The sequence below is a fragment of the Lepisma saccharinum genome, chromosome 20, assembly GCF_977018435.1.
Source record: "Lepisma saccharinum chromosome 20, izLepSacc3.1, whole genome shotgun sequence".
NCBI lineage: Eukaryota > Metazoa > Arthropoda > Insecta > Zygentoma > Lepismatidae > Lepisma > Lepisma saccharinum.
This window is the reverse complement of record NC_139248.1, coordinates 8,569,355-8,583,467: the sequence shown is the minus strand read 5'-3', so window position 1 is coordinate 8,583,467 and position 14,113 is coordinate 8,569,355. Positions and strand designations below refer to the sequence as shown.

At 39.8% G+C, this 14,113-nt stretch overlaps 1 protein-coding gene across 2 annotated transcripts in view; it reads right to left on the bottom strand.

The window, feature by feature from the left end:
* Positions 1-14,113, bottom strand: part of tna (Zinc finger MIZ domain-containing protein tonalli) — a 321,122-nt gene that overhangs the window by 123,815 nt on the left and 183,194 nt on the right. For both annotated transcript variants that reach the window (XM_083142081.1, XM_083142082.1), the window contains exon 2: positions 9,300-9,392. In XM_083142081.1, coding sequence (XP_082998207.1) covers positions 9,300-9,352 — 53 coding nt within the window. In that variant the 5' untranslated portion in view covers positions 9,353-9,392. The remainder of the gene's footprint in view (positions 1-9,299; positions 9,393-14,113) is intronic.

Here is a 14,113-nt window from a genome sequence, read left to right as displayed (position 1 = left end):
CGTCAATGAAGTTAGCATTTAAATAGATAACGGTTGTATCGCATGACTTCAAGTTCAATGTTTTTATAAGGAATCCAACATTAGTAGAGTGTTCATTGTGTAGCTTTTTATCAATGACTTTTGCCCTATTAGATGCAAGTGCTTTACAAATATTGCACACGTGTGTACAAGCTACGAGAAAATAATACGTTCTTTGAGGAATACACAATCCTAACCACGTTTTGAGTTTGAATAAATAACTGGGTCACAGTGCAGGAGTGTTTTGTACCTTTACATCGACCAATATGTACACAATCCAGGGATATGTCGATCCATGCAACTAACGACCATATTATGGATTACTTCTTGGCCTTGACCCAACGACAGTTGACTGAGAACGTAAGTACCAGTAAGTACAATCGAAGTAATAAGTTTCCACAATAGATGGCAGCACATAAGGGCAACTTTTGAAGGTAAAGAACCCGGTGCTGCACAACAGAATGTAAGCAGGAAAACTAGTGTCACATGATGACTCCTTCAAGTTCAATGTTTTTATAAGGAATTCAACATCAGTACAGTGTTGTTCGTTCATTGTGTAGCTATTTATCAATGCTATTGTGTCCTTGAACAATTCTAAAGGGATTTCTTTTTTTCATTCTTGTTATTTAGCTTCGCTTTTTTGTGACTTTTGGTTAATTGCGACGATGACGATTATGTGAAAACAACTGGTCTTAATAGCGTACGTTCTTCCAGTATAATATACAGAGAACAAAAGCCAATTATCTTTAAAAGTATAAATACATTACCTTGTCATCAATGATACAATTTATACTTACACCACAAAAATAAAGAAATTACACTAAACTGTCTTGAAGGAAAGGTATTTTTACGCCTAGAATACTGCACAATCATAATTTCGATCACACAGAGCTTGAAAGTTTTTCTTGAAAAATTCAAAAGGGATTTCTTTTTTTATTATTCTTATTTAGCGTCGCTTTTCTGCCACTTTTGGCTAATCGCTACGATGAGGATGAGTGACGATATGGTGAAAATGATGAAGGAACCATACCCAGATCGGGATTCGAACCCGCTACCCCTGGCATCGTAGCGCGATGTGGTAACCACTACGGCACGAAAGGGATTTCGTGCCAATGAAACTTCGGTAAATGAATCTTGGCGATTGTATAAAATGGAGACATTTTTCGCGTAGAAGGAAGGCAGTTTGCAACCCTGCTCAGTGCTCGGAAAGCAGAACAGACAAAAGACGCCCGCTCTCCGCAGAGTTTGTGACTTGTCAGCGCAGAAGCAGGCAACAGGGGAAGGCGACTGCTGAAGGGGAAGGGGTGATAGTTGCGAAGACTACGCTGGCAGGAGGCTACTTTCGGAGGCAACGCTCTTGCAAAACAGGGTTTCGCTTGGCTGGCACTGAATTCATCCACCTCTCCACGGCACAAAGATTGCAGACATATCCCCCCCTGAGAGAGGGGACTGATCTGCTTCTGGGATGATTCTAAAGACTGACTGACTTGCCTCTCCCTTTCTTTCACCTTCTCAAAGCAGTTCTGTAACAAGTAGGAGGGGGGACTGCAGAATCCACTTACAAGAATCAATGATCAACATAGTATTGTCATGAAGGTAATGTGTACACGGTGAATTGACAGTCACAAAAAAAGAAAAGTTTCATTTTGTACACATTTAGCTGGAAACTACAAATGCCACAGTATAAGTCGATTTGTTGCAAGTCTTCTTTATCTTCTGTGATGCAAGAGGAATTTTCGCCATACATTTTTGTACATGACTCTACGCCATCTAATTTGATGAAGTATAAATATATGTTCACACTTGCCTAAGGGTCCATTTGTTGCCATTAGAAAGGACATATTTAACTATTACTATAAAAAAACTATAGACACGAGTGTCACTCAATGACACAGCTTTGAGCTCGAGAATTGAAATCTTCACGGAATGTAAAGTTTAACGCAAGAAGAACAATGATGGGATTTGTTTAACAACTGTATCACATTTTCTTTGCAGCTCATGCAGAATAGCGAATGCTACATTATTGTGCACTATTCCAGAACAACCTTTATTATCATGTTCAGGGACGGCGCCAGGGGTGGGCACGGGTGGGCAAGCGCCCACCCAAAAAATCCTGTGCCCACCCGATTGCCCACCCAATCAAATTCAATAAGTACATATACTTGGAGATATATTAATAATTCGATAAATAAGTGTATTCTGGTGTTCATAACATATATATTTTACTTGTGAATATTATCTATGCTAGAAATATTCACATATTATCAACCCATAAAAAGCCAATTTTGTCATTAGAAAGTAAAAGTAAATACTAGAGCTATTGAAACAAAAACTGTGATCAAATGAATACTTCCATGATTAAAAGCAGTTAGTAGGCTTAGGAGGTTCAAAATTATGCAGGGTATGATCAAGATTAGATCAGAATTTAGGTTGAACTTGTGGACTGCAGCTCAAGGCCTCCACATTACGTATATAAATTCCGGCCTGGGTATGGTTAAAATAATCTCTAAATAAACAAATAAAAACATCATCTTAGCGTTACTTTCTCCGGCAACACAATACATTATTTTGATTTTTTAATTATTATTAGAATAATTTAATCAAGAAGACTTAGATGGGCAGGCCATGTGACACGAATGGCAGAGAAAAAAATAGTTTACAGGATTCTTGTTGGGAAACCTGATGGTAAGAGACCAGGATGGAGGGATAACGTTGAAATGGACCTAAAAGAAATCGGCAAGGATCGAAATGATTGGATTGATCTTGCCCCGAATAGGGACAGATGGAAGGCTTCTGTTGCTGAAGCCATAAACCTTCGGGTTTAATTATGCTAGAGAGTATAATATAGTTTTAATTAGCTCTGCATTGAAATTCCAGAAGTGTCCCTTTTTTTATTTCATTACAATTTTTATATACTTGTTATCTTCAAATATCAATATGGTATGCGAAATATCAACTTTATATTCATTCTACTAATTAGAAGGAATCACAATAATCACTACCATACTGCAGTGAATAAATTTTAATAAACCAGTTATGTATGGAAAAAGCTACAGAATTATTCAATTGCTAATGAGTGGCTTATCCTATTTAGAAATCCTCGTTCCATACATAAATTTTGCCACATGAATCAGCCGAAAATGTCAACAGAATCTGTAGATGCAGCTGAAGTAAAGAAAACAAAGTTATGTCACGAAGTGTCCAGAAGACGATTTTGTTAGTTTGTTTTTAAATCCACTTTTATGCTCAGATAGGCTAATCGGGACTAAACCTACAGTTTAACGTGGAACCAGTGTGCATTGTGCTTCCACCAGAGGGGGGGGGGGGGGGTCGAACACAGGACGTCTTCATTATAATGCGACAGAGTTATGCCTTGGGGGGAAAATATACAGAACGAACTCGCACCAAACGTGGCATTTTATCTCCACAGAAGATGTGTCCATTTTAGGAGGGTGATTGCCTGAGACAAATATTTGAGACTTTGGGAAAACAACATCATTGTTCACGGAATTAGCTGCCTTGACTTGATCCACTAATGAAACGCTGTGCAATTGAAACTACCATCTCAACTTTCTAAGAGGTATGAACTAATGCAACTCCATTTTTGGAAGAGTAAGTTGTGGTTGATTTGTTATATTTAACCTTTAAACAGTCGAGCCGGTTTTCGAAAGTAACCCCTCTCTCGCCGCGGCCTTTGCGCTCGATTTTTAAATTTTTACACTTATTTCAGAAAAACGTTATATCTCTGAGACTATTTGAGCAATCTACTTCGGATAAATTTTGTTTGAAAACAAAAACATCGGAGCACGCGACCGCGTACAATTTAGAAAACGCAAGTGAGAAAAACGGGGTTGGGAGGGGCCAAGTCCCCAAATTTGAATGAAAAAATCGCGTTCGCCCCCTCTTCTCCCGTTATTTTGGAAAAAGGGCGCAAACTTTTGCATTGTTTTCAAAGAGTAGACCTTTTGCAACAAAGGGAAACTTCTTTCAAGTTCTAGTTCTCATACAAGCTGAAATATGACGCAATTCGTACAATTTGCATTTTGGCTAAAAATAGCTAATTTGCATATTAGAGAAAGGGGGAGGGATGGGTTTTCTTCCATACGACATTTCAAACTCTTGTCTCAACATCTGTCAGCGTTTACAACCTCACATACAAGTATGAAGGTCCTAAAAGCACGTGAATGTTGTAACCGGCACCATGGGTCATATATGACCCACTGGCTGTTTAAAGGTTAAAGTCATTTTTCTGCTAATTTTGATAATGATGACGATAAGGTTCAATGGTGATTAGATTAAAGTTAGGAAGGGGTGAAAACAAACACAAGCTGACACTCAAAATACAAACCCTCATAAATTATTACTTTGACAGTGGTTCCAAGCACCAGGGACTCGTTGCCCTGAAAGAATAATGTTTCCAGGGTAGCCTATGCTGCACAGGATAGAGGTTGACGAGGTTGACATTCTAGTGTGTTCGAAATGGTCACGCCATGCAACCCAAGTCATTATGAAAAATATATGAAATATTACTGGCACGGTGATCAACTTCGATGAATTCCTTGTGTCCTAAATCATTTTGTTACTTCAAAAAATATGTTCATGTAGCCAACCATACGTGTATTGCTTCTCCCGCATTAGTAACATGAGAGTTCAGAAAACGAATAGCAACTTAGCTAATAATCTCCAATTCTGAACAGAATTATTGATCTTGTTTGTGAGTGATATTCTGTCAAAATAGCCTTTCATTAGCCTAGGAATACTTCATGGACAATGAACAAAGAATTTGATTTCCGTGTGTGTTTTAAACCATTCCTAAGAAGACGTTCATTTTAATCCAAACATTCAGTGGTGGCGATTAGGAGGAGCGTGAAGTGGGGGATGCAGTTCCCCAGCCACATTTTGCCGCTTTTTGTCCCCGCACTATGGCCTCTTTATGCTACCAAGAAAAAGTATATTGTCCTTGCCCCTCAAATGTTGGCACCCAATCACCGCTACTACAAACATTCAGATAGATTTCTCAGTTGTACAAACTTTGTAAGCTACAGTTGTACGTACAAACCTTGTAAGCTAAGAAAAGTAACCCCCCAGGAGTAAGAAAACTCTTTCAGTCAAAAACTCATACGATGAAAATATGCTCAGGAACATGCATTTAAATTACGAGAGACTTCACGATTGTCTACCATCGCACTTTCTATCATTGTCGCCGAATACATAAAATCAAGTATGTGCCTTGTATTTGCAACACACGCTTAAACCTAATTCACATTTATTTCACTGTGTTAACATGCATGAAAGAATGTGATTAGAATGTATGGCTGCGCATGATTAAACACTTCCTTGAAATAATTGTGTCCATCAGAGACAAAGCGAAAGGAAATGGAACAAGATGCGAGAATAGATTAGAAACGAATAAAGATGGAAACAAGAAATGGAAAGGGAAAAGAAGTAAGAGGAAAATCGGGAGTGTAAGAGAGAGGGGGTGATACATATGTCTTACATACACATATATACTATAATATGGTCTTACATTTATACTGCCCACCCTAATCTATCAATATGGAGCTTCAGCCCACCCGGTCGAAAATTTCTGGCGCCGCCCCTGATCATGTTATACCCGATTGTCAGCATGACATTATATAGCTTGTTCGTTGACTGTCCAATAACAAAAAAAGAGTTCTGTGATAGCGTTTTTTTTTTGTGTTTTTTTTACCAAATCAAGGTCCAGTCGATAGGTGTCACTACTCAACGTTTTATATGAACAAATTACAAGTGATGTGAGGAATCCGGGATTTTTATTCTTGTTAGCGTTGAAAAGCTTATTCGTGCAAGGGGTGGGCAAGAAATTGCTTGTGGCGTCATTTGTCACTTGTACTGTATACGCAAAACAACACAGAACATATTCTAATCTACATACAAACAATACAGTCTGTATCGAGAAAATTACCGATATGCACAATCTCGGTAGTCATGAGACTTGAACAGTGTCTTTCAAGTCTTGAAGTAAACAAACATTCTAAAAAAGAAAAAAACAGATTTTCTTGAAGTGAATGTGAACTGTTAACGACAGAAAAATATAAAATAAAAATATCGAATTGCATGATGCTTTAACGAGGTAATAGGCATGTGTCTCATACACAGTAATGTTCAAGTTAAAAATGTAATAAATTGCATAGGCATAGATGAAGATATACTCCTGAAAAGAGCTCGTGATTATTTTTATCCACTACGCGAGCCAATCACAGACAAGGACGATGGATTTACCTGTCGATTATTCGGTGTTTTCAAAGCTATTGTTCAACTACACACGATTTCTACGGAATTAATGCATATTCGTTCACACGCGCTCTTCTAGAGCGAGATGATTATATGCATGTTGTTTCATATTTTTACAGTTCAATGTGAATTTATTGCATCTCCCAATGAGGGATAGAAACTATTAAAAGTACAAGGCATCTAATCTGAAAACAATCTCGTGTGCATGTTGGCAACACTGCAAGAAGATGAAGTGAATCGCTGCTACAATGCCTGGGGGAAGAAGTCCACGAGAATATCGGACCAAGTAAGAAGAAGTTCATTGAACCACGCGAAGCACTTACTGCTTTTCTGCGAGAACATGAGCACGTATTCAGAGAAACACTTCAACACTAATCCGTTTAGCGCTGTTGAGCTACTCCTGTGGCATTACACGAGTAATTGTTTGACGGCGAACGCGCAGGTGCAATGAACTGACGTAACCAGTGACTCCGATAGCCCTTCAACAAGATTGGAGTAGGAACGATGCTCAAACTGACTGGGGAAAAAAAATGCCATGGTTTTCTTCGCCCGCCACATACCTCAGGGTCTGCTCGTGCTGCAAAGATGTCGAGCCTTAACCGTAAAAAATCAAGACTCTTCAAGAATTGTCTTACATCATTTGCTTCAGTCCACTGTACCCATGATAAGTTAATCAGGACTGGACCTTCGAGCCCGGGACCCCTTGATTTACAATGCGATAACGTTACAACTACGCCATTGGGAAAGGGTGTAAGAATTTCATTACACTGAACGAATAATTTGTCCCAACAATGAAGAACCTTTAAGAATTTGATTGAAAAACATCTGACCCAAGAATGAAGTATTTGATTCTGTCGAACGAATAGAACAGAATACTCCAATAATCTTCAAAACTTTGATTTCAAATAATCAAGAACATTCAAGAGTTCGAGTATATTGTGCGAATTACTTTACCCACTGACGTGTAAAGATGGACATTACATGCGTTCTGGGGGGGGGGGGGATACGCTACAAAATATTTCATAACTATCATGTGTAAGCTTCGTCTTAAAGGTTGTTCGGTCAAAATAATTGTATTCGGGGGTCATTTTAAGGAGGATTTCATTTATCACTTTGGGTTTCCCGACTGCTATCACTTGAAAATTTAGATTTTCTTAAAATTTAGGGAGTGTCTATAGCCCATCAGGCTCCCTCACGCCAAGATTTTGATTCAACAGAACGATCATTCTCCTCGTGATAAAATCACAGACTAAGGTTTGGAGAGGCCAGACAGTTGAAATACGTTTTCTTGCATGTGAATTAAACAGCAAGGCTATGTAAATGTTATCCTGTTTTGCCCGTATTAATAGAATATTCAAAAAAGCACGTCTACTTTGATATGCACCCACAAGATAGCCTTCCACGTTCCACTTCCCGTGTGAAAGGCTCCCAAGCCCTTCTCACGTTTCGCGCTAACCCCCGATCCTCCCCTTTCTTCAACTCCCTCCCCCGGAGAGCAAGAATTTCCTTTCCCCTCTCCTTCAAGTGAAAGTGCTGGCTTCCTGAATCGAAACCCTTACTACCTTACCCCAGCCCGTCTCCCATTTTGTTTCCAATGTCACACTGGCAGGAAAGCACTTCCGCTCAGTGGGGCCAGGTCTTCGTTCTCAGGAAATCTCTTCGCGAAACGGAAAAAAAAACCTTTGCCGCAATAATATTCGCTCCGCAGAACTTGATAGAAACAATGCATATAATCAAGAACATGGAAAACTGAAATAAATAACAAAATCTGGAAGACAATCTGAATAAAAATCATATTAATGTTTAGTCTCGCAAGAAACTAATATTGAAGTCTTTGTAATGTTTACTCTCAATGCAAACAAATGACATCAGCACGAACAGAGAACTACTACGAATAAACTAAGGATCACACACTCCATATCTAGTACAGTGGGATCCATGACTATCTTCATTAATTTTTCTCTTACATCCTGTGTGTAATTAGGTGATGGATTTGTATGTATGCTGGTGCAGAAGTTGTCAACAGCTTGTTTTGAGTTTTCTTTTAATTCTTGAAGCTCTTATTGGGTCAAATAAAGTGCGCGAACATGGTAATGGACAATTTGTATGATAATACTCATGGATCCCACTGTACAGGTAATATGTGTGCATGAGACGTTATTGATTGATTGATTTATTTGGTGTTTTAAGTCCACTTTATGCACAGTAAGGCTAATCGGGACTGGACCTACAGTTTAAAGTGGGATCCGAACCACTATGTGCCTCCACCGGGTATCGAACCCGGGTCCCCTTGATTAGAAGGCAACGACGCTACCACTGCGCCATCAGGGAGGCCCTCATGAGACGTTAACTAGAGCCATCTACTGAACAGTTCGAAACCACTGTTATTAAGGTTCTCGTGAGAACACGCTAGCCAATCAATAATATCTAATAACTCGTTAAGCAAACTAATATTTTGTTTTATCGTAGCATAAAAATATTCAATAGAAGCCAATTTTAAAAATTCTCTTTAGATCCACTAATTATTTTGAGTATTTTAATTGACTGATCTGACCTCTAGTGGAGTGTTTCAAATTATAAACTTTCTGTACGAATAAAAGCCAACCATAATAATCTGCCATATAGATTTTACAGGACACATCAGGGAACAGCTGTAGCCTAAAGCAAACATAACTGCTTTAAATATTGAATATCTACTGAAATCTAATTACTATTATTACTCAATTCGATAGTTCCTTCGATAGTTTCTAAGTAGAATATTATATTACTTGGCGTACTTAGTTTTTAATTCCTCTTAGTGAAAGTTAAAAACTTTCGAATTAACTTTGCAAAACGTTAAAACTGTGTGCATTAAAATTGAGCTGCATAAATTCGCTGACTGCACTGTGGTAGGGCTAGATTCCCAGCGCCTATTCGTTTCTAAGACTACTGCCGCAATCGAGTTACTCACGTCATGCAAGACAACCGCTTTACATCGATAGAAGCAAAAGATACACACACTCACTCACCTCTGTGGTCCCATCTTGTTGAGGTTGTTCATAGAAGCCATTTGTTGGTGCATGTCGCCCTCCAGGCACCAACTTGGCGACGCTCACACAGACCTGTAACGAAATAGGAAAAGTGTCGGTTAATACCAGGCACCAAGAGTGGTCTAAATAGATATTAAAAGTACAAAATAGGCACTAAACCTGCTTGAAAGTGCCATTTCAATGGGCACAAACATAAAAATAAGACATTAAAACTTCAAAATGTGAGGCCCTAACTAGAAATAACGTATTTACTACTGCAAAATAGACACAAATCTACAACAGCTACAAAATATGAGTCCGTAAATTCACCAAAACTTCAAAATAGACACTTGAATCAGTAGCGTGGCCAGGATTTTCGAATGGGAGGGGTTACTACTTATAACTTACTTTTTCTTGGTAGTCAGCCCTCATTTTGTCATATTTTCCTACCTTTGACGTTCCTTTTTTTAAGAATAATGGGTCAAAGGGGGCGGGTCATAACCCCCACCAACCCGCCTTGGGCACGCCACTGACTTGAATAGGCACTAAAAGCACAAAACACGTGTCTCAAAGTGCACCAAAACTACAAGATACTTGAAAAAGTCCAGACATTCAAAATAATCATTAAAACTTCAAAATAGGCACTGGAGTACAAAACACGAACTAACACTACAATATATTATCCTGAAAAAAAGGCACCAAAACTGCACTGAAGTTACAAAATGAGTGAAAATTCACCAAAACTATAAATTTTAAATGGACACTATAAAATAGGTTCTTAAGTATGAAATACAAAATATTTTATTATTAATATTATGGTTAGCTTAATTTGTGGCGTACAATGTAATTCAATGCTCTATGGGAACGATTTTATCAATATCTCGGAGGGTTTGCCACTCAAAATACTTTATCCCCAGATATGGTTGTTCTCTCACCCAGACACTATTAACGGCTTTTTTCATTGTTTACAACTGGTTAAAGTACCAAGAAAACAATAGCCTATAAAAATCGAGACCACAAGACGACCAGACACATCGAGATTTGGCTAGACGAGAACGACAATCGATGTTTTCTCATTCGAGATCTCAGTGGCGAGAAGCAGCATAACCACATGCATCGCTTGAGGATTTCACCAATCAAACCGAGGCTTGTGTGGCCTTGTCATGCATCTACGGTGTGAAACGCTGCTGCTGATTGGCTCGTTCGCAGTCGCTTGGAAGCGAACCTGCAGCCTTTCGAACCGAAGAGACACGACAAACTGCAATAACGTGCATCGTGTCGGCTCGGTTTGTTCGCGCATGCGCGGTGAATGTAAAAAGGGGATCGTGTCGCTTGTAGCATCAGTGTGAATACTACGCATCGTCTGGGTCTCTAAAGGTATAGTGGAACCACGAGCAAAACAACCTGCACGGACCCGCGACTCCTGTGCACCGTACCCCCGCGAGTAGGGGAGGGGGAGAGTGGACCATGCTTCCTTAGGAGGGACAATTTCCCCTTGGTCTTTCTCGCTGGGGCAGCTGCTGATCACTGTTGCCAACTTCGCTCTTTTGAAGCCAGATCTGGCTCTTTCGTGCACTCGTTTGACTGTGAACTGTGGCACCCGCCCTCTGCCCCACTATGATGCCACCACTGGCTCCGGCCCATAAAGACCACCAACCTTTGCCATGAGTGTACATTTTGCACGTGACGTGATATTCATATATAGGCTGCGTCACCCACCCCCTCTTTCCTCCCCAGGTATTTTTATATGTAGCTCTGTGGCTAAGGTGGAGATGACAATATTATTATCCGGGAATCCTTTATTTTTGATTTCATATGAGTGTCAATGGATTATTGAGATGGGTGATGCCGCCAAATCTAGGCGGTGAAAACTAAGAAAGAATAAATTGCCATCACTTTAAATCTAACGGTAATAGAAGAACCCCCACCCCTCTGACAATTAAAATTACCCTAGTAGGCACTTTATGCAGACTTCGTTAATCTACCTCCTTGAAAGTCCTCTTTAGCTATATTAATGGTGAAATTTAGCTCTATTATGCACATTAGGTTTGGCAACACTGCCAGGATGGCCGTAGGAGGCAAGGAGAAATGCACTAGGCTTATGGGACCATTATTTTATTCGTTCTCTCGGGAATATCAAACATCCGATGACGTAGAAAAGTACATGAACGGAAAAAGGACACTTAGAACTATGTCATAGCAGTAGGAAAAGTCGAAACTCCCATTTGATGAGCCGTAACTTGAAGTTGAAGTTGATGTCCCATAAGGAATACATGGGATTCCGTAAATACTAATTCATCATATTTTTCAAAAATCGTATAAGGCTTAATAATCAACTTAGGAAACCGCTTCCACTTGCCACATGGGGAGAAATTCATACTCTTCATTTCTGCCGGAGATCTTTTTAGTAGCATTGCTCATTCCGACGATATTGGAATAAATGCAATCCTGGTGCGTAATTGTCCCTCTTCTCCTTAAGGCCCGAGGTGGAGGGAAGAAGGGAAAGCTGCGCGGGGACTTTTCGTCCCAAGGTTTTTTTCCCTTGTGGTCGATCTATAAAGAGACACGGTGGGTCCCATTCTGTACAAGACCATTCTCTGAGCATGCGATAGCAACAGATCGAGGCGACACGATGCGCGGTATTGAGACTACGGACCAGACTGAGCAAACACATGGAGCTTGTGTCACTATGGTACGAAAGGTTACGTTTATTTCTTAAGTGTCTTTCCAAGTGACACGTGGCGCTTCGGTCTGAAAGCTTCCTAGCCTATACGTTACAAGCAGGATCTCCACGACCGCGTTGTGGTGATGGTGTCGCCTTGTAATCAAGAGGTCCAAGGTTCGACTGATTAATTTGTGTTATTTAAACGTCGATTTGTGGCACTTTTGGCTAATCACGACGATGAGGATGAGATGTGAAATTGATTAAGAACACTCACAAACGCCCATGCCGGGATTCTAGCCCGGACCCCTGGTGTAGTAGAGGGGTCTGCTAAGCACTCTACCGTGGAGGCTGGCGGTTCAAGGTCCGATCAGTGGCGAAAGGACACTGCATAAGAGGTTTGGATCCTACTTCAAATTGTAGATCCACTGCCGATCAGAGCATAAAGTAGAATCAAACCTAACAGGTCGGGAGCTAGGTGGGCAACTTCCCACTGCCGCCATTGGCACTATCCGATGCGCCAAGGCGAGCCAACCAGGTGCATCAGTCAGTGTGCGCAGGTCCCGCCGCGACGAAAACTCGGCCACGCTCCAGATACGTCTCGCTGCGACGTTGCCACGCCGATCGGCACGCCCTCACACAATACCAGCAACGGCTCTGCGGCAGTTCGGACAACTACAAGCATTTCCTCCGACGTGTCGCTGACTCTCAGTGTTGCCAGGGGATGCCCAATTATACGTCTCGCTACAATAATTGGTACAATCTAGTCCAGAGGCTATGGCAAGAGGACAAGATAGAGGATATTTGGGATCCCGCTGCCGTTACGTTACTACCCTTAAGCAGTGGAGCAACCACAGGGGGGCGAGGGGCATTGCCCCCCCCCAACCTTGGACGGAAGTCAATTCTAGGGGGGCAATTGCCCCATAATTTCTAATTTTATGCAAATGAAAATACATTTGGCAAAATTTTCGCAACACCTGCTTTTTTTAGTCTCATCAAGTTCAGAGTCGTATCTAGGGGGCGACGGGAGTCGAACCTGGACACCTAACGATCTACATTTAAAAAGTTGTAGAAGAGAGAATGCCGGCGCCCCGTGAAATTATTTGCACCCTATTAAATCAATATTGTCTTCAGTTTACAAAAAAATGGATCTAAAAATTTTCTTGCTTGCCTTGCTCGACATTTCTTTGTTTTCTGTAATGCATTGTAAATTACCGAAGAGAGAACTAAGGGTTCTCTTAATTGAATTTGTCCATGAACAATTGTTTTGAGGAAGAAGAGCGTGCACATTTGGGTGACAATAGCTCTATATATATATATATATATATATATATATATATATATATATATATATATATATATATATATATATATATATTTGCTGTTGGTTTATTATGAGGTGGATGATTTATTTATGTAATGTATTTAAATAATATATGTTGTATACATATATGTATCCTCTTATTTTACGTCGCTCCATGTTGCGTATGTGTAAAACATATGTTTACATGAAAGTTATACATGTTATATGTTCAAAAGAATTATATTCGGAATGCATTTATCATGCAATTTCTGCCATTCAAAAATACAATTTGTGTCCTTGTTTTCTATTAGTAGTTAATGTGAAATTGAATGTTTTGAAAAAAAAAATATTTCAAATAGTTTGTTCCAAACAAATGCTTTAGCACCGACTTCTACCCCTTTTTAGTGTAATTTACGAGGATAATAATGGTTTTGGTACTACTACTACTACTACTACTACTAATAATAATAATAAAAATAATAGCTACTACTAATAATAACGTAATTATTATTGTTGTTGTTGTTATTATTATTATTGGTACGTTTATCCTGGTACTTGCCCCCCCACCCAGACCAAAATTCGTGGTTGTGCCTCTGCCTGTAAGTGCTCTAGCACTTGGGACTATTGACTCCTCTCCAGGGGCGGATTGTGAGAGACAAATTAATCGAAGAGTCAACAGGCTTGGCGTGTAAAGTTAAGCCACTACACACAAGCGTCTAAAATTAGCAATTAATCGACAGAGAGTTCATGGTGATCACTCAAGTTTTGTATCTAAATTTAACTGATCACCTAACTTGATGCCTAAAATGCGATCAACCTTTATATGTGAAAAATTATAATCAATTGGCG